Source organism: Branchiostoma belcheri, unplaced genomic scaffold (genome assembly GCF_001625305.1).
Source record: "Branchiostoma belcheri isolate BF01 breed outbred unplaced genomic scaffold, Haploidv18h27 scaffold17, whole genome shotgun sequence".
NCBI classification, from domain to species: Eukaryota; Metazoa; Chordata; class Leptocardii; order Amphioxiformes; family Branchiostomatidae; genus Branchiostoma; species Branchiostoma belcheri.
This window is the reverse complement of record NW_017803157.1, coordinates 3,436,961-3,459,027: the sequence shown is the minus strand read 5'-3', so window position 1 is coordinate 3,459,027 and position 22,067 is coordinate 3,436,961. Positions and strand designations below refer to the sequence as shown.

The window sequence follows — 22,067 nt, the reverse complement described above, 5'->3', positions numbered from 1 at the left end:
CCCATCGAACCCCCCACATGTTCTATTTCGAACGCCTTAGCCTGTTCTATTCCGAACACCTCGAAATAGAACAGGGGGTTCGATGCGTTCGATCCGGATCGGTCTATACTGTAGGTTTGGCGGAATCTATTCAATATGAAGGAATGGAGGTTTCTTTTGAAGTCAGTCACAATTTGCCGAACTTGAATGAAGCTATAGATTCCATCCCTCTGATTTCAACATCGAGTTTGTTCCAGATCGCGATGAGCAAATGAGGATTTTACTCTTGGTAAGATTGCGCAAGACTTTACTCTTGGTGGAACTGATGTCTTGGACAACAGACGTGATGGTTTGAAGTATCCAAGAGAGACATGTGTGCGACATGTATAAGAACTGCATCACGAGACAGCAAGCACACACACACACACACACACACACACACGCACACACACAAACACACGCACACACACGCACAAACACACACACACACACACACACACACCACACACACCACACACACACCACACACACACCACACACACACATAGAACCATTCCCAGACTTGCCTGTAACACTAACCTTGGACATAATCACGTCATAGCGGTTGCGAAACAATCGCTGCCCGCTAGAAAGTCTGGGTAGGAGGCTAGACAGGGACTTCATTGTTGTGGTTGACCAACCAGCGATGATCCTCACCTGGTAAATTGGCTGTCTGCCAGTCGCCGGCACAACGTCACAGTTCCAGCCGTGTGTCTGGTGCCGCCGGTCAGAAGAACAAGCCTCTCTCCTCTGCTCAACACCGCTTTCCTCAACACCTGGGCGATTCAACGTCTAAAACAGGTAAGAACTTTTGTTGCACTTAACGTGTTAAACATGCTTAAGATGTTTGCCCATAACACGTGTACATGACTGTATAAAAATGTTCTCGGCCGCTCCCGATCAAAATGGGCGTGACTAAAATTTTTGGCGCCACGAATATCATTTTTCTGGGCAGTGATTTCTTAAATGCTTGATTCCGTAAGATTTAGCTCGTGCTAGTTAATTTTCTATAAGGCCGCTGGCGTTTTTGTTAACTACAAGTACATGTACCCTTATATCAAAAAAGAAAATCACAGACAACCTAACCGTGGTACGTTTCTAAGTAGTAAACCTTTGCTCTCTAAGAATTCATATCCTTAAATTTGTATTATTCTTCCAAATCTGAATTCTAATTCTAAATCTTCTGGTTAGAAATGGAACACAGCTGTTCACCTTAACGTGGGGGTCGAAGGCCGTTCAGTCGCTCGCCCTTTAGCCTGGTATCCAGTCTGATCGTGATTGGGGGTATTAGGGTGTTTAGGCAGGTTGTGTCTTCGGGGCCTCTAAGAGCTTCCCCCGCCCAGTGCAACAGGCCGTCCCGGTAGAAGTGTTACGCTAATCAGAGACAGTATGCTCGGGGATTTGGTTTCGTGGAGGGCTAATTAATCTCTCGTGAAATACACACCGGGACGCTTATGTGAGGCGGGCGGGCCAGAGCTCTTGCGGCCCCGACCACGAATCAGACTGGATACCAGGCTACTCGCCCTTCCGATCATTAGCTGATCTTCGGTTTGATCTGCTTGGATAAGTACAAGACAAAAGGTCACCAGTAGAACTGGTTACTTGCTTAACACGATATCTAAGAAGAAAGGAGCTCTTACACACCTGGTTACTCCGGTCACCGACCGAAAATTCTAACAACAACAACGAATTACGATCGAACATACAGATTGCATACAGATTACAAAAAAAAATCACTTACTGCGAAGAAAAATATACAAAAATCACAAATATTCGACATAGAACAGCCATCAGAAAACTCCTAATTAGTTTACACAAGCCACATTGACAAAGGCAGCAAAGAATCTGCCAATGTTGTAATTTAGATAAAATTAGTCTGTATAGTTATACATATAATAGGTTATCACTGTACCGTAATTGTAACTCTTGTTATCCATGACCTATACTTAGCTCGGGTAAGAGCACAAACCTACAATAAAGGTCTTTCATTCATTATCCACTGCCTTCAAAGAAGACGTCAAACCCCATAATAGCAAGTGAGTGAGTGAGTGAGTGAGTGAGTGAGTGAGTGAGTGAGTGAGTGAGTGAGTGAGTGAGTGAGTGAGTGAGTGAGTGAGTTAGTGAGTGACACTGTGAGTGAGAGTGAGTGAGTGAGTGAGTGAGTGAGTGAGTGAGTGAGTGAATGAATGAGTTAGTGAGTGAGTGGGTGGGTGAATGAGTTAGTGAGTGACATGGTCAGTGAGAGTGAGACGGTGAGTGAGTGAATGAGTGCAGTAGTAGTAGTATAAGTTGATCAGACAGAAGTAGTATGTCTCCTGCTGCTTTACTTGACTTTCTTTGACACTGTACAAACAATTAGCCTTCGGGCATGATTTTGCAAATGAAGATCATATGATCACCATCTTTACAGGACCGACCAGCCGACTAGAACTTGTCATGGCGGTCAACCTAACGATTTTGGCGGCCGACTTCGCCACCTTACAGAAGAACAGCGACCAACTGTTTCTACTTATCATGGGGTGTATGGTGTTCTGTGAGTGCACGTGTTTGTTTTTATCTATTTATTAATCTAAATCAATTAATCTGTTTATTTTTAATCTTGAAAGTTTATCTGTGTTGGTAGAAGTCATTATGAAACAATTTTAAACTGTAATCACTTAATATCCAACACAAAAAATTGGGCTCACCCAAATTTTCGACTGTACAACTCCAGTCGTTGTCAAGGAATGAGGAATTTATTTATCTATTTATCAATTAATTTTGATTCATTGGTTTGGCTGTTGTTCAATACTCACAGCCAGTGATAGCTGAGTGATAGGCCAACTAATGTATGTATGAAGTAAATTCTAAAAATTGTGACAAAGGTTTTAATACAGTAATGTGTAAATACCTCTGTGAGGTTGGGTTTGCCAAGTCTGTATGAAATACATTCATTCACTCACTCACTCACTCACTCACTCACTCACTCACTCACTCACTCACTCACTCACTCACTCACTCACTCACTCACTCACTCATTCATTCATTCATTCATTCATTCATTCAGTGGCAGGAAGGCTCGAATAATCTCCAGTCAGATTCTACGGTGGCAAGGCAGTGTCCATTGGCCAGAGAAGTGTCCATTAGCCACCTAATGGACTATCCTCTGGACAATGGATACTGTCTTGCCACCGTAGGATCTGATTGATGATTAGGTCGAACTAGCCGGTGGCTGTTGCAAAGGGCTAGCACTGCTGACAAAGACAGGATATGACAATGGGATTTGACGTGGAAAACATATTAACAATCTACAACGCAATTTTAAATACATAAAACCATTGTATGTAAGCACTCTTTGTAATAAATGTAGGACCAGAGGAATAATGGCAACTTTTTATACTAATCGTGGATCCAATTAAACACAAACTCTTCTTTTTCCCTAAATGCTTTACTATTTTCACGATGCTGCCATACGTTTGCAATTGAAATGTTGTTTTTATACGTTTTTAATGCTTTTGCCCCTCAAAAAAGCTACGTATGATACATTCGCATATGGTATAGACCAGACAGCGCGCGAGTGTCAGTGGAAAGGCTATTCCAGAGTGACGTTGCTCTTTTGAAAAATGTTCTCTGGCCTCTGGTGGTTGCTCCGAGCTTTGGCGGAATGACTATGATAGATTTTCCTTCTTTTGTTTTGTATCCTTCCCCGTAGTTATAATTATTTGGTACTCTCAAGTGAAAAACCGACCTTTCAAAATAATAGCCAAAGATTTTAGTCGCAATTACTGCATACTTTTTGTAAAGGCCGAGGCTAAGATGTTTATGTCAATGAAAAATATTATTTTACTCTTAGCAGGATGTTCCTTCCAAGAAGATGTTTCCCTACACATTTGACAGGATATTATGAGATACTTAAGATTAATACGACTTTTTCCTCCACTATCAAGAGAATTTTCTAATAAAAATAAGAATGTTTGACATCCCTTAGCAATGATAATTATCTATTGAATGGATGTTAAATGGATCGGAAACCTTTTCTCCCTTTGCTACGAATCTATGTTTTCTAAAAGTGTCCGCAATTTCATTCATTCATTTTCATCCATCCATTCATTTCTTTTCCTTCCTCCGTTCCACCAACCGAAATATTTACCTGGAGAGTAGTTTACACTCAAGCCTGTCCTAGAATGACTGTTAAGAAAACAATCTCACTATTGTGTATGGGAAGGTTCTTGAACCTACTTGAACCTTGAATAGGGACAACAGGGATGTCATCACGGGACACAATGGGTTCTTGTTCTCCACTCGTCCTTGTCCTTCATCAGTGAGCGGAGTTCTGCTGTGGTGATGTTTCTGAGCCCAGCATCCCGATTCAGTTTTTTTTTATTCCAACATATAGTAAAAAGACGGTGACGGCACACTTAAGTTTTTTTCAACTTATATTAATGCCGCCACCAACACAGGGGACAATACAATACTCATTTTCACCGGAGCGAAGTGAGGAAAGTCGTGTTAAGTGCCTTTCCCAAGGGCACAAGATCGGTGGCATGTCAGGACTCGAACCCGGGACCTCTTGGTTCCGAGTCGAGCACTCTGCCGCTACGCCACCCGACCCCGATTCAGGTGGTCTATGAAGGTTGTGCTTCTTCTACCCCTTCTCTTCCTTCCCTCTGCTGGCTCCCACAGGATGAGCTGGCTGGCCAGCAGCTCAGGACGTCGGATGCTGTGTCCAGCTAGCTCCATTCTACGCTTCCTGGTCTTTTCTGTCCTAATGCAACAAAATAAATTGAGTGGATAGGCAAGCGGTCACGAGCTCCATTCCTTGCATTTCAGGCAAGGCATTGAGCATTTTACATCTCTTTTCTAGCTCCACCCAGGTGTAACATAGGTACCTGACTTCGGTTGGGGAGGTAAAGGGCAGTGGAAGGAGAGGGATGGCCTTCTAAAACCGTGCCCTAGGCCTAGACAACCCACCGCTAGCCTGGGTATCATCCTGGTTGGTTTACGTCCGCTCCCACAGTCGCTCTCACAGTTGGTGGGAGTTACCCAGGCTAACCCACTGCCCCTACGGCCTGAAAAAGGACTGTACTCCTTTAACTCCCCTTGCATGTTATCTGTCTATTTGGCCACAAAAGTTCCTACTCTTTCCAACTGCTTTTGAAGCCCGGTAGAGGCTACATTATAATGAGGACAGTTTATGTAGTTTTATGTTTGATTTATGGACGTTGAATGAAACACTTTTAACTTAACAAAGAGGGCAGACGTTGCCACAGGGTATAATATATTTTACGATCGTCTGACAATGATGTCACGTCTAACAACCACCAAAAAATAGGGCAGGCTACCGATATAGTAAAGAGGCCGCACTAAACGATGCAACCCTGTCCAGAAAGGAGTTGAAAACATGCAACCCTGACCGGAACAGAGTTCAAACGAGCAGCAACCCTGACCAGAAGAAAGTTCAAAAGATGCAGCCCTGACCGGAAGAGAGTTCAAATGCCAAAGCATCGAAAAGGTATACTCTCCAAGCAGATCTTTCGGTGACTATAAGACTGTATCAAATTGGCAGAGCAATATAAGTGGCTACCGATGCTTGGCTGGCGAAAAAAAGATGCCGGTACAAAAAGAAAGCCCGATAAAAATGCATAACTACACGTCCAAATTAAGTCGAAGTCCAAACCTCTGCTTGGAGGGTAGAACCGCCACGCGACAAACCAGACGGACCTTGATTTGACGACTTTTTGCCTCTAGGTGTTACCTAAGGACACGTACACAAAGGGCCACCTGTCACAAACGTCACATTGTTACATCAGCCGGTTGCATCATCCGAAATAGTCTCTTCCAGACTCGTTGGGTCACCTGAAAAACAGTCTGTTTCGTCGGGGTCTCTGTTAGTCTCCACCAGACTCCTTTTTAGGCTGAATAAATAGCCTATGGTCGGCTTTGGGCCCTCTATGGCCGACCAACTCCCCTGCCCAGTTAATTCTTTTTAGGCCGATTTCTACCTACTATTTCTTCAGCCTGCAAAGGAGTCTGTGATACTTTAGTACGCAACTCCTAATCTCCAAGCAGATTCTGTGGGGCAAGGAGACTTAACATTGGCCACCTGTATCCATTGGCCGCCCCAAGAATCTGCCGAAGAAAGGAAGGCTTCCGACCCCTTTTAAATCTAACACACTGACACATGGGCGATCACTGGTTACAACAGGCCAATATAAACTCCCTTTGCCCAGCAGAATCTGCTTGGAGATGTCCAGTAGTAGGAAAACTGATTGAAACCGACCCCGTGAAAAAAAAAAACAACTGCGTGGTCGGGAGGTCGTTGCTCCCAGCACCGTAGAGATACCGGGGAGCCTACGATGGTCTGGTTGCACAAGGTCGTCCAACTTGTTGTGTTTCCGAACGGTCATTGCACCCTGATCGTCGTCCTGTGTCGTGCTTAAAAAGATCAGATAAGAGGATGGAATGATTTAACACGCCCAGAATGACCCTGTAATTATTATATTATGACGGCAAGGGCTACAAAAGGAAGATTGCGATAAAGATCTCACATGTGAGAAGGTGTGTTTTTTCTGGGAAAGGGAAGTGGCTACTGTGGTTTGGGCAATCTCTCTTCGGACATGTAGCAATATCCTTTACCAGGCTTCGGGAAGCGGCTGGAAAGAGTAGAAATTGATCAAAAAGACAGATAATATGCCGCACTAAGAGAACTGTTTGCCCCTGGCATATCATCTGTCTGTTTGGCCAATTTCTACTCTTTCCAGCTGCTTCCCGAAGCCTGGTAGAGGCAACCGTAGTAGTCCCCCGCCTCCCAACTAAACTAGGCTATATCGCGGGTGAGCTATTCAATCAACTCCCGTCTTGCAAAACTCCTACCGGGAGCCTCAAGGGCCTTAAGTTCAGGTGGTCGACTAGGGAGCCCGCCCAAACCGCAGTAGAGTAGATACGAGGCTATCCTTCTTTGGTATTTTGGTGTTGAAACTCATTTTAGTGCTCATCTAGTATCAGGGAGGTCCAAAATCAAGTTCAACACCTTGTTCTATATCCCGACATTCTGACAAACAGTTTGATGCTCCCGTATCTTAAGTTACACCGATTGATTTGTGGCCCGTAGTAATTTAGTAAAATAACAGGCTTTTAAAATGAAATGAATCAGAATGTCGCCATTTTCTTTGTTGTCGACACTTTGTCTTCCCAAGGACATTAAATGACACAAGTGTCCTTGGTCGTTCGTTCTTTGAGCGTTGTTTGTTTGTTTGTTTGTTTATTTGTTTGTGTGTTTGTTGGGTGGTTGGCTAGTGGTATAACCTTACAAGTCGCAAATGGGTTTCTGTATTAAAGAATTGAGCTGTGTGTTAAGACAGTTTAACTTTTGTCTGTGGGATTAACAATCTCATGCTTGACTGATGATTCACTGGGCAGTGACTCGGCTTGTGACAGATACTAATAGTAGTTGACACAAATGACTGACCTCACATTAAGTAAAGTATGGCCCTGGGGGTGTTGCCCTGCCACAAAATGCCTCGACCGGTCTTAAATCATAGAAACTTTTTTGTAAACGTCTATAAATTCGTCTAATGTACTTCACTGTTGTGGTTTGAACTTGGAACTCTAGCGAAAATAACAAGACGAAGGTCAAGGTTAAATGTTCGCCAAGCTAGTCGTCGTGTCTTTTGAAAGATAAAATCTAGTAGACTTCATGGCCTCCCCACAGGGTGTCATCACTCAGCCCTGTCAGTTCCCAACAAAAGGACCTCTTTCTACTCCACCGAAGTTTTGACATGATTTATATGTATAATGTGTGTATTTATAGAGTAGATATATGCACTGGAATGTTGATGTGACTGGTACGAAGTTGTACGGAGCCCATATGTAATTTCGCAAGCCTCCGGGCCAGGTGTGCAACTACAATTATTTTATAAAGATGCCGTCTTTTGATAAGAATCGTTTCCTTGTTGACGTCAACCTTTGATGTTTTGTTGGAGGGCGCCTACAGAAGAGTGGTGAACATGCCGTCTCTTAGTGCCTCAGGGAGTACATATGGACTCTAGCGTGGACGTACAAACACACAGACAGACAAACACTCTTACAAACACACAACTACACACAACTACATACACGCGCGCGCCCGCACACACACACACACACACACACACACACACACACACACACACACACACACACACACACACACACACACACACACACACACACACACACACACACACACACACACACACACACACACACACACAAGCACACACGCACGCACACACACACACACTCACACACACACGCATACACAAATACAGCGACAGACGAACAACCAGACACACACAGACAGGCAGCCCCAATAACAGCAATAAAGACTATTAGTTACCAAACCAAACCTAAATGCCCAAGTTATTTTATGCTCCTGTTGTTCTACAGCAATGCAGTAATATTTCTAGACAGAGTACCATCCGGATTTTGCTCCGCTACGCTAGAAATTATTTTTTCTAGCGTATATACGTAACGAAGCAAAATCCGGATTGTACCCATGCTATAAATATAGAATACAACACGGGGTATTCCGTATCGCCCGAGGTATCGGCCCGACCGCGGGTCGGATCGCCCGACGGCCGCAGGCCGGAGGGCGATCCGACTCGCGGGAGGGCCGGGACCGCCCAAGAAAACACGCCTTTCAATACAAGATGAGCCAAAAGTTGGTGCCCTTGAACCCTAAAATGCAACAACATCAATTCCAACGTCCGGATTCTGTATTCGAATTTTCGAAAGGGGCGCTCGCGGTTAGGGAGAAACGCGTTCGAATCGTTTTATGGAAGCCATGGAAGCGTTCGATAACGGGTTCCGGACCGGGCCGTACCGTAAAGTACGGCCCGGTCTGGAACCCGTTATCGAACGTTATCGCGGCCCGGGTATGATATAATATTTCTATCCTTGTTGTCCCACAGTGATGCAGTCCGGTTTCGCGTTCCTGGAGGCCGGCTCCGTCAGGAGTAAAAACACCACCAACATCCTCATCAAGAACATGCTCGACATTTGTGAGTAGCAGAGACATTTATTTCATTTATCTCATTTTTGTACGAAATCTACACAGTGATCCACAATTCCTTTAGTTTGCTATTGGAAAGGCTAGTGGAAAGGTTCCTGTTGCAGGGCTTAACAGAGGGGGATGTGGTATAATTTCCTTGGGGGCATGAGTTTGGCCCTGGAGCCGAGGAAATGCATGGCCTGTGTGAGCCATGGAAACGGCCTGGCACCCAGGCTAATGCAATTGTGACCTACATGTATATGTAATGCTAGCGACAATTCTAAGCAGATGAATGTTTGAATGAACGAAAAATAGAACTGCATGTCAAGAATATATACACAAATCATGCTTATTGTCATCTTTTAAACGTTTTGTGTGTTTCGTTGTCTTCTATATCATTTTAGCAGAAGTATTAGGCAGGTCTGACTGTACCTCAAACGAACATTTTTTTTCAATTGTTTTTTTTTCTTTTTTTATCTATCCTATTGTACAGTCATCACGGGCCTGTGTTACTGGATGTTCGGGTATGCCTTCGCGTTCGGCCAGGTCGGGAACCCGTTCATCGGACACTCCGACTTCTTCGCCGGGAGTCTGCGGCTCTCGCCCGACCCTGCCTTCTGGTTCTTCCAGGTAGGTTGTTGTTTTTTTTAGTTTTTTTTTTTTAATTCAAACGCTTCATGACCAAATACGGCACGCTCAAGTTATATCAACTTGTTCTATGCCGCCACCAAACGCAGAGGACAAATGCAGGACAGGACAATACTCATTTTCACTTGAGTTAAGTGAGGAAAGTCGTGTAAAGTGCCTTTCGAAAGGGCACAAGATCGGTGCCATGTCAGGACTCAAACCCGGGACCTCATGGTTCCGAGTCGAGCACTCTGCCGCTACGCCACACGACCCCATGACGGTTGTTTTTTTTTGGCGACGCCGTAGTGGCGAGCTTAATAGTACAGTGTATGATGTGACCAGTTTGGAAATTGTAGCGATTCCGCAGTAAAATTTCTATTTACATGCAAGCCTAGTGAACCTTTGCTTCACTCAGAAGCACTGATGGAGATGTTCATATTGTTTTTGGTCAGTTTCTTCTTCTTTTTCTTCTTCTTCTTCTCCTTCTCCAAACAGTGACCTCTAACCTGACCAATGACATGATTTGTTGACGTCTGTCACCATGGTGATCTGGTGTTGGGTTACATAATGTTGCAATTTCATAGTCTACTCTGCTCCTGTCACCATATACTAAATAGTACGTGTATGTGAATGTGTTTGAGTAAGAATTAACAGAGCAGAGTATGTCCGAAGGTAAACATTATGCATTTGCTTTGCAAATGTTACTTCTCTAGTTTATTGTATTATTGCCAATGTCGTTTTGAATAGGCACAAATTTTTGCATTCTGCACATGAAAGTAAGATATCTGTGCATGAATATTCATGATATATTGTGAATGTTTCCAGTTTGTGTTCTGCGCCACCGCCACCACCATCGTGTCGGGGGCAATGGCCGAGAGGACAGAGTTCGTCTGTTACCTGGTCTACTGTGTCGTCATCGGAGGTGAGGTTTTTTTTTATTTATTCCAACATCTAATCACAAGACGTGGTGGCGGCACACTCAAGTTTTTTAAACTTATATTAATGCCGCCACCAACACAGGGACAGTACAATACTCATTTACACCTGAGCGAAGTGAGGAAAGTCGTGTTAAGTGCCTTTCCCAAGGGCACAAGATCGGTGGCATGTCAGGACTCGAACCCGGGGCCTCTGGTTCCGAGTCGAGAACCTGCCGCTGCGCCACACGACCCCACTGTTTGGAGACTGTTTGGCTGCCGATAGGAAGGACGGCAGTGTCCGGGGCGTGTTCCGGTCTCAAATTTGACTAAAATTCAACTCAAATTTGATTCGAATTGAGTATACAGACATAGAAAAGTAGGCGTGGCCTAAATCTGGTCAGACCTTGGGTGGCCCTGGGATCACTGGAAGGTTCTGAATATGTGATAGGGGCTTAACTATCTAACGTGTTGTGATGATGTTTCCACAGGCTTCATGTACCCGGTAGTGACGCACTGGGCCTGGTCTGACGTGGGCTGGCTGGCGAACGGGCCCGACGGCATAGTGTACAAGGTCAGAGTTTTCTTCATTCAATATATACAGATATACATCAAGTATAAAACCTCAGTTGTGCTACTGTATCATCCTCTACCGAGCTTTGATAAGCGGCTGGAAAGAGTAGAAATTGGCAAAATAGACAAATGATACGTGGAGGAGTTTGTCCGGACCAAGAGAACAGTTCGGGAGAGACAAACTGTTAGAGGTAGAGGCTACTAGTACATAACATGGATAAAACCGTATCATTTGGTACAATACAAGGGCCAGTATACATCGTTCAAAGCTGGCTTTTGTTTCAGTGTGTCCTAACTGCCATTTCGCCATTGGGTTAGGAGTTAGGACTTGCGCCTTCTGAACTTTTGTTTTAGTTTCATCTATTTAAAACTTTAAGCCTTCGATCCTACCTTTTTCATAATGACTGTCACGTGTCCATTGGGCCTCTCTGTGATGACGACGATGTGCATAAAAGGCCATCAAATCATTGAAAATTTACTAAGTAAAAAGCTATTTGTGTACGCCATTACCACAGTACATTTCGTGTGTCCACTTTTATTATCTAGAAGGACCCCGGGTTCTCCGCTATAAACCATCCATTGTCATTATCTTAAGAAAACCCTCGATTATGAAACGTATCTGTTCTTATCATTTTACCATTGCTGATTGCTAAGAAAAGTCGAATTTTTACTTAGTAAGTACCTATAGTATGTAACGTTATCAATATACTATTCTTTTGTTGTGACCTGTAGTTAACCCAGTGGGTATATGTGTACAATAAAGGTCTACATTCTTCATTATTTTTATTCCCCAGGACTTCGCAGGCAGCGGAGTGGTGCATGTGGTGGGCGGAACCACTGCGTTTGTGGGGGCGAAGCTGCTGGGTCCGCGGATCGGCCGCTTTAAGGACGGGAAGGCTGTGCAGATCTCTGGGCACACCGTGCCGGTAAAGAACGACTAACACTGATGTTTAAAGCAAAATGTTTGTTACAAGACAAAAGGAGAAATTCGAGGATACGTAAAATATTTACATATTTATACAGTTGCAGGGAACTGTATCTACCATGTGGTCCCTAAGTTATGTAAAAAGAGATCTTTATTCAATGACTTACCAACCTGATGAAACTATTCACGGGTCTATCTACATAATCTCCAAGCAGATCTTTTGGTGGCCGCATAGACAGCATTAAATTGGCCGGGCAGTGTCTATTTGCCAGACAGTGTCCATCGTGTGGCCAATGAATACTGTCTGGTAAATGGATCTTCTACTTCTTCTTCTTGGATGCCCGTCGTCAAGTGATGATGACGATGATGGGCGATGGATACAGCCTGGTCATTTGATACTGTCTTTGTGGCCACCGAAAGGTCTGCCTAGAGATTATATTACTACATTTGTACATACCATTCCCACGTCTGTAGCTAGTGGCCCTCGGTGCCTTTATCCTGTTCTTCGGGTTCCTGGCCTTCAGCATTGGCAAATTCAATGATCTAAGGGACCAACAAAAAGTGACCACAATGGCTCGTTCTGTACGTGTACAGGTAGTCATGAGTACAGGTTGATGTTTATCTCCAAACCGTTCTTATGTGTTTAGCTGGTGGCCCTCGGTGCCTTTATCCTGTTCTTCGGGTTCCTGGCCTTAATGCATTGGTCAATTCAATGATAACAGACCACAATACTGTTCTAAGGGACTACCAAAAGTCCTTATATGTACAGTACAGGTTGATATTTACCTACAAACCGTTCCCACGTCTGTAGCTGGTGGCCCTCGGTGCCTTTATCCTGTTCTTCGGGTTCCTGGCCTTAATGCATTGGTCAATTCAATGATAACAGACCACAATACTGTTCTAAGGGACTACCAAAAGTCCTTATGTACAGTACAGGTTGATATTTACCTACAATTACAAACCGTTCCCACGTCTGTAGCTGGTGGCCCTCGGTGCCTTTATCCTGTTCTTCGGGTTCCTGGCGTTCAACGGCGGTTCGCAGGCCTCCATCTCCGGCCCTCGGGACGGACAGATCGTCTCTAACGCCATCGTCAACACCATCATCTCAGGGGCTGCCGGAGGTGAGATAGAGATAATAATAAACGTCTTGTTTTTGCTCAGTTTCTTCTTCCTCTTCTTCTTCTCCAAACAGTGACCTCAATGTACGTCGATGAAGGTTAGACATCCAGGTAATACGATACGCCAAAAAGCAGTTACTCAAGCAATACTGGATATGATTTTGAAATCGTAAGACGTTTCAGCTAGTATCCACTAGCTTTCGTCAGTGACTGAGAGACCAGAGGGGAAATGCAGGTTTATATATAAGCACAAACTATTGATTTTCAAAATCATATCCAATGACCTCAATGACCTGAACCAATGTTGTGTCTGTCACCATGGTAACTAGTGTTGGGTTACATTATGTTGCAATTTTATAGCAGGAGGGATTTAGACTCCTGTCTGACCATATATATGAATGTGTTTGAGTAAGAATTAACAGAGCAGACCATATATGTGAAGGTAAACATTATGCATTTGCCTTGCAGACCTTACCTTTATAGTTTAATCTCCAACCAGCGAATACAGGCGGCCAATATAGACTCCCCTTGCCCCTCAGAATCTACTTGTAAATTACTAATATTTAACATTCGTTATAATCTAAAGAAACTCACCTCATGTGGGATCGTGCGGCGTAAAGGCAGAGTGTTCAGCTTTGAACCGAGAAGTCCCGGGTTCGAATCCTACCATGTCACTAATATCTTGCCGCACACACATGGAGGCATTTCATTGGCGTCATAATAATCAACATATGAATCTCAGCAACCAGGTGTTGGCGGGTAAACTGATTAAGTAGCAGCATGTTGGTATGTTTAACAGACATACTGTAAAACACTCTATATTCTGTACGTAGGATGACTTTATGCACTCATTAGATAGCTTTAAACAATGTCTAGAGTTAGATGTTCAAGAGTTAGGTGTAACAAGTCGATCGGTGTAATATAGCCAGCTGCCGCCGCGCCGCGTGCCTGCGTTTGTTGTGTGGTGTGTTACGCCGAAGGGCGGTTATACCGGCTATACAGATACAGACGGATACAGATAGTAGACCATATGAAAGTCCCTGTACTTTTGTCGAGTCAATAAAGATTATATCACTCTTTCCTAATGCAGGTGTTGTGGCGATGATGGTGAAGCGGTCCGGACTGTTTGGTGATGTGAACTGGAGTCTGCTGACCTCCATCAACGGAGCACTTTCCGGCATGGTGGGTAGAATCCTTCCAAATATGGTGCATTTGCAGTCACGAAACTATAAAAACGCCTAAAACGTAAGAACACGCGAAAAATAAGCCTAAGCCTAAGCCTTCGCTTAGAGATTAACATGATGAATGAATGAATTTTTTTTTTTTTACATTTGCCCCACTGGGCTAAATACAGGTCATATGTTGACGATAATATACATAAACGTGTGCATATAAACTTCTAGTATACTTAGGTACATTCGACTTCCTCTCGCTTCTTAGTAATAGTAGAAATATAGTAGACTTTATGATTCAGTTTAGCCTTTACCAGGCTTCGGGAGGCGGCTGAAAAGAGTAGAAATTGGGCAAATATGGGAATACAAGGCCAGGGGAGTTGGTCCGCTAGAGAGTACAGTTTTGTGTGGCAAACTGTACTCTCTAGCGGACCAACTCCCCTGGCATGTTATTCCCATATTTGCCCAATTTCTACTCTTTCCAACCGCCTCCCGAAGCCTGCTAGAGGCTATTAACACATAACTGAGAACAATGATTGCATCGCCATCATGAAAAGAGCAATCTACGGTAAAATGAACTTCGTCTTCTACTTAACCCAAACTTCATAAATAGATAAATAAATGCCCGTTTCAGGTTGCGATCTGTGCAGCCGCGGACGCAGCGTACTCCTGGGGCGCGCTGGTCATCGGGGTGGTGGCCGGCATGGTCTACTGCGCATGGTCCAGGCTCGTGGTCAAGCTGGGCGTGGATGACCCTCTGGACGCCGTAGCAGGTGTCAAGATTGTTCACAATGATTATTTTTGTTTATTCACATTTGTTTGGTTATTTTGAATGCCGTTGCTCTTGTGATTTATCCAATGGTGACAACATATAGTATACACTTCTCCAAAATCATGCCGTTTTTGAACTCGTGGTTCCATAAAAGTGATATATAAAAACGTAGAGTTTATATATCACTTTCATGGAACCAAGAATAGATGTCTTTGTTCTTTTCATTTACATCTTAAAAAAATCTGGAAACATCATCCTTCCACTGTCCATCTGTCTTAGATACTCTAGTTTTTCTTTTCGTGTACACACTTTTGCCATTTTGCACCCGATACAGCTAGCGTTTACAGTAGTTACTAGTTAACGGTGTCCACCATTAGTCAGTAATTACTTCACCCTGAGATACTCTAAGAGACCATGAGCCACATTCTGCTCCTTACATGTTCTTAGTTCACCTGGGCGCTGGACTGTGGGGTGTTCTGGCCGCGCCGATCCTGGCTAGCGATGTCGGACTCGTCGGAGCAGACAAGCAATATGCCCTCAGGGTAAGGAGTAGCCAAATACTACCAAGTGCCTGCTCGTATCTTTTTTTGCTCGTATCTTTAACTTACATAAGTTACAAGCCAAAAGATAGAATTTTCTGAATTGGTGTTCAATATACATTTTTTATACTGACTGTGTTGGTAGTTACGTGTTCAAAGTTAAACTTTTGTTACACCACAAAGAAATGTTCTCACCTACTAGAGCTTTCGACAAGTCACTCTGCTTTTCAATAGACTGAACCAGTGTTGACGTTGCACTTCAGAGGAGCCACGTGACAACTCTCACTGGGTCAATCTACTGGAGTGAAACATCTGATCAGTTCCAAAATCTGTTTTTTGTCGTATCTTTCCTGACTGTTGTTTTTTCTCTGTTTCCCCCAGCTGTTCGGATGGAACCTGCTGGGAGCCCTGGTGATCATGGCGTGGTGCGTGGTGGTGGCCGGTCTCATGTTCGGCCTGCTCAAGGTGTTCGGCATACTCAGGGTCCCCACCGAGATCGAGCTAAGGGGTGAGGTTTCCTTCTTTGTTTGCTTTTGGGCGCGCGCGTGTGTATGTATTAGTGGATTGCGTTCAGCACCAAGGACAGGGACATACATCCCCTCGTGCTGAAAGCTTAGGAATTAAGGAAAGCCACTATTTCCCCGTATGTATTTCGAGTGTATGTGTGTGTGTGTGAGTGTGAGTGTGTGTGTGTGTGTGTGTGTGTGAGTCTGTGTGAGTCTGTCTGTGTGTGTGTGTGTGTGTGTGTGTGTGTGTGTGTGTGTGTGTGTACAAGGATTTTAAACCTCCTTGGTCTGTGTCTGTGTGTGTGTGTGTGTACGTGTGTGTGCGCGCGCGTGTGAGTGTGTGTTTCCGCATGGCCTTGGCCCACAATGTAATCATAACAAAAATGATAGCCTCTAAATGTTAAAAATGCTACCTCACAGGTCTTGACATCCCCAAGCACGGGGAGCCGGCCTACCCGACCGAGAGTTACGGGCACGGGTGGACCATGATGCCTCCGGACCACAGCCCGGACATGTACGGCGGCCCGGACGGCAAGATGGAGTTCTTCCCGCAGCCGATCCGCCTCGACAACGGTTAGTCCACACTCCCAAATTCTTCTATGTCCCTTGAACTTGTAAAAAAAACTGTAGAACGTGTATGTTATAGGTAAATTCCTTCTTTTAAAAGTCCTGCTTATTATTGACATAGGAAACTGGGGCAGTAAAATGTACGACACTTGCTTGTATCTTTAATTTTGCTGAATATTCAGGTTTTGACTCCTGCTGTGTTCTTGCTGTTTTCTTCATGTATCATGCATATATAGAGAACTACTAAAACAAACAATAAATACATCGTGTAGAAGTTGTAGTTTTTTCATGGTCCTCCCAAGGCCATTATACAGAACAGAATGTCCTAGGTCCTCCAAGACCGAGGAATGCCTACTATATAGAGAATGGGGGGAAATTACAAATAAGCAACATACGGCCAAACTCTGCTGTGGGGATTAGTGGAACTGATTTTTTATCCTCCTCCTCTCCTCAGTACCCCGTCCCTCGTCCCGCCCTCCTTCCCGCGGAAGCGGGCGTTACGTGTACAACCCCCACTCCCTGCCGCATGGTGCCTACATCAACCACGGAGCTGTCGTCCAGAACAGCCGCATGTGAACATCACGTGGAAAGGAAAAAGGAAATCTTGATGACCTAAACAAGGACGACATACTTTAATAGTTGCACATTCTCAGGCATTGGATCTTTATAACGTGATTGTGTGAAGGACACAAGTGCGTATCTGGCATATCAATCAATGTATTGAAAGCAACAAACAGTATACAAAAACAGTTATGAAAGAAACTTGGTACATTTGGAAAACTGTCAGTTGTCAAAAACTATCAATTTTCAAAATCTATATGTTTTCTTGCGTACGTCATTACATGGATGTCTAACCTTCATCGACGCCATTTATTGGACAATGATACATTGTAAAACTTTCTTGTAAACAGCATTATAGAGGTGTTTATGGTATGAATATAACTGAATACGTAGTTTGATTTGAATGATATCTTTCTTACTTTGCAATTGGGGCTAATACATGTATTTCTGGGAGTCGGTTGAGCCAACATCAAACACTGGATAGTTATCTGTGAATCTTGCAAATATTTAGTCTCCTGAGATTGCCCTCTACATCTATGCACTATATTTTTTATCATAGTATCTTTCATTTTAGGTTTAAGATTACATTTTTGGAGCAAGGTCTTTAGGTTAGTTGTTCATAGTTAACTACTTACTACTTCTGATAAGTGTACATGTGTGTGTGTGTATGCGCAAAAATACTATGTTAAGTGCTCAATTCAGCACCTATATAGAGAATCATGATTCGCAAACTCAGTGAAACTATGATATATGTTATAGTTACATTATGTAAAGTAAGTTAGTATATGCCATAATATGATATATATGTTATGTTATATATAGTATCATGGGGCTTAAGGTACAGAAAATTATGGTATTATGGTATACATTATTAAGTTTACAATAAAGTTGCTGGAACAATTCAACATCCTTGGTATATTTTATGCACTGTTTTATACCCACATGGATCATCTTCTAAAAGCTGGCCTAAGCAAGAGTCTCTTTGAAGAACAGATTCAAACAAAATTGTCACCAGATATGACTTTTTACTTCACTTGTTCCTCTGCTTGTCAGTACATGGATCATTTTTCTTTACAGATATTCTTCTCTTCAATACAGACTTTCCTTTCACAGTTACATGTAGCATGAATCCTCAGGTACACTGTGCTTCCTCTCTAGATATAACTTAAAACATTTCTGGCTTTGGTGCGTAGGTACATGTATTTTTTAAGACATTGCAGTAGTTGCATTAAGATTGTGACAACAGTTCTTGACAAAGTTGACACAAATGTTCACATACATGTAAGCTTAAAACCCTTGTCCTGCTGGCAATTTATACACAATATTATCAAATAATTTGATGTCTTAATCAGGTCATAGTCCCTTGAATTTTTTTTGCCCTACGGTGGCGTAGTTACTTCCGCATTCTTTGCGTTTTGCTGCGGTGTGATGCGTTGCACAAGAAATACCCCAAAATTTACATACACAGGTTGCTGTACTGTATGTGCAACCCATATATATATATATGGGTCCTGCAGGACAAGGGTTAAGTTCAGTGAGTTGAGAAGACCACAGCTTGCAGACTGCTGTGGTCTGTTCCTTTGAAAAAGCTACAGAAGCTGCAACCATGATGTTTGTTTTGCCAGGTCCGCTATTTGTGGAGAGGATGTAACATCTGTGTCCATAATATCACCAGGGTCCATAATATCACCACCCTGAGAAACAGTGTGCTTTAAGATATTTTTACTGCAACATACCCTAGGTATGTACATTTGAGGTGTGCAGGAGTGCATACCAAAAGTATGTTGCAGTAAACATATCTTTAGGTACACTTTTTCTCAAGGTGGCGATATTATGGACTATGGTGATATTATGGACACGGATGTTAGGAGCTAAAATACATGTACATGTAGGTTTGGTAACCAGGCTACTACATGATAGACATGTGTTAGCTGGTGTGTTACGCCGAGGGGTGGTTATACTTAGTCTGACAAATACAGATACAGACCAACAAAGATGACTTTCATGCTCGTCTATTCCTGGTTTTATACATTGTAGGCACACTAGCATGTAGCAGGGACTAATGCAGTAACCTGAATTAACAGGAATATGGCAGACTTAAATATAACTTAAAGTTGAAACTGTAGTATGGTGTGACACAAGTATCACATTTTGTACAATATGAACAAAACATTCACGGAAATACGACTGTAACAATACTAGTATTCCTTGATCAAGGTTTAAACCTTCTTTCTAATGCAAAGATCTAATACAGGGCATTCCTGAAAAGCAGTGGTTTTACGTAGCACTGAGGTTTCTACCCTGTTTAAATAAAACAGAAATAAATAGTTACTCCTGTCTTATTTAGTCAAACTGGCCCACTTTAATACTTCTAACTTCCTACCTGTGCTAGAAAGAGAGCTTAAACTTTGATCCAAAGCTATCATGATACTTGCACTTCCAGTCAGAAATAAATTTGAATGTGTGTATGCTTCATATTTTTTACTACTGGCTGTGTGGTACATGTCTCTATAACATAGATTCACAGTCATTTGATCAAAGCATACATGTAGACACGACAAGAGGTAGCACACAATCATGTGCACAGCACAGTGGCTTTTGTGAGGTTTTTAAGTTACAATGTTTAAGTCTTAGGGTAAATTTTATGTCTTGGTAACAACATCAAGCCTAGTAAGACTTTAAGTCACAAATTGAATACATAACTTATACTCCTATTGTAGCTGATATTGAAACTGACATTTTGTTGACCTATATGTGAAGTTGACATCTGAATTTGATGACGCACCAAAAGTGCTACAAAAGGGTTCTGAATGACCTTAGATGACCTTAACATCATGGGGACCAAATCATGGGATGCTACCAGTAAGTATTCAGCCCTTTTAAAGTACCAAATATCCAGTTTCCAAAGGTTTCTTATACTAAGTTATAGCCCCCAAAATCTTTGACATGATATACAGATACACTGATGAATACATAGCCAGAATGACGTGACAGAGTGAATATAACACATTTGACAGTTTCTACACCAAAGTTCTACCTACAATCACAAATACCTGCATGAAATCTCTGTACTTTATAACTCCCACATATTTACCCAAGCAGCTACAATGCTTCATGCGGAAAGCTAAATAAAAGCTTCCTTCCTTCTGTTTTCCTAATTAGCATAATTCTCAAAGTTGCTACATTTGATGCGTTCTATGTCTTAAGCTATATTTCTTCTGCCACTACAGTAATTTCTACATCAGCATAATTATTCTTGATTAAAAAATATTAAGCTTTCACAAACTAATTGCATCCAGCGCTTAGTGTGCAATGTATGCAGCACTATTGTATAAATTCTACAGCATGGCATTAAAATGTATCCGTTCTGTGGCAAGTCTACAGCTGTGCATAAAGTTTCCAGGTAAATAGTTTCATCAGGTTGGTAAGTCACTGAGTAAAGAGACTCTTTTTACACAACCAAGTGTTTTATTCAGCCGACGTTTCGTTAACCGTCTGTCACCTTCCTCAGGGTTATTCTGAATGGTTCACATTGCACTGCAGCACAGGTGTCGCCGTTTTAGATGCATTCCCAAACATTGTATCATGATAAATATTGTATGTTTGGGAATGCATCTATAGCAGCAACACCTGTGCTGTGGTGCAATGTGAACCAGTCAGAATTGTCCTGAGGAAGGTGACAAACGGTCACTGAAACATCAGCTGAATAAAAGACTTAGTTGTGTAAAAAGAGTCTCTTTACTCATTTCCAGCACTATTAAAGTTTAAAGTTTTACGTAGTGAGTAAAAGTGTGAAACATCAGACCTACACCTATCTCTGTTGTGTAAAGATTGCAGCATGTTAAATACGCAACCATGTTTACTGTTTTTTTTTAAAGCTTGCCGCACTACAGTGTGCAACATGAGCAGCACTAGTGCATACTACACAGATAAGAAAGAGTATATAATAGTACAAATTCTAATGCAGCGGTACCAAGTCTATTGTCTAAAGCCACTGTCACACATTCTGGACCTTCGCCCAACCTTGCCCCCAAACCACCCTCCAACCAAGGTTTGCTGAAGTTTGGGAGCAATCTGACAAGATTTAGGCCACACCAATACCTTTTCATACAGATCGAATCGAATTTAAGTTAAATTTGAGTCAAATTTGACTGCCATCCATGCTCAAACCACTGCTGATCTACTCCAGAACACCAGCCAACCATGGCCAAACCTCTGGTCCCGAATGTTTCAAACATTTTGAAACATTTGGTTGGCGCAGCCAAACAGTAGCCAGCCTTGGTAAACACCAGCCAACCACAGCCAATCTTGCTCCTAACATATTCACAATCATAGTTTGGAGGCCATATTTGGCTGTGTGTGTAACAGGGGCTTTACCTACTCCTAACCAAAGTTGGAGGGAGTTTGGCTAGTGTTTGGGAGGCTATATTCAGCTATGTGTGACAGGGGCTGAATATATGCAACGCTACCTTGTCTATAATGTCCTAAGTCCTGCATAAAAGAAAGACTGTAGTATACTAGTAATGTGTGCAATGCCACCATATCTGCAGTTCTAAGTCCATAGCATGAGAGTCTGTGTGTGTAAACTCTACAAGAAAGACTGTAGTATAATGTATGCAATGCCACTATGTTTGCAGTTCTAAGTCCGTAGTGTTAAAGTCCTTGTGTGTAAACTCTACATATTATAAGAAAGACCATTGTATAATGTGTGCGATGCCACCATATCTGCAGCTAAATTCGTGGTGTGAGAGTCCGTTTGTTTGCC

At 42.8% G+C, this 22,067-nt stretch overlaps 1 protein-coding gene across 1 annotated transcript; it reads left to right on the top strand.

Moving 5' to 3' along the window:
• Positions 1-2,432: 2,432 nt before the first annotated feature.
• LOC109466627 (putative ammonium transporter 1) lies at positions 2,433-17,317 on the top strand. Its single transcript, XM_019764357.1, has 13 exons — positions 2,433-2,551; positions 8,949-9,038; positions 9,522-9,658; positions 10,481-10,577; positions 11,061-11,143; positions 11,937-12,068; positions 13,047-13,188; positions 14,276-14,367; positions 14,992-15,130; positions 15,577-15,671; positions 16,050-16,176; positions 16,595-16,747; positions 17,196-17,317. The coding sequence occupies exons 1-13, from the start codon at positions 2,455-2,457 to the stop codon at positions 17,315-17,317; spliced, it is 1,506 nt and encodes a 501-aa protein (XP_019619916.1). The 5' UTR covers positions 2,433-2,454.
• Positions 17,318-22,067: the final 4,750 nt, after the last annotated feature.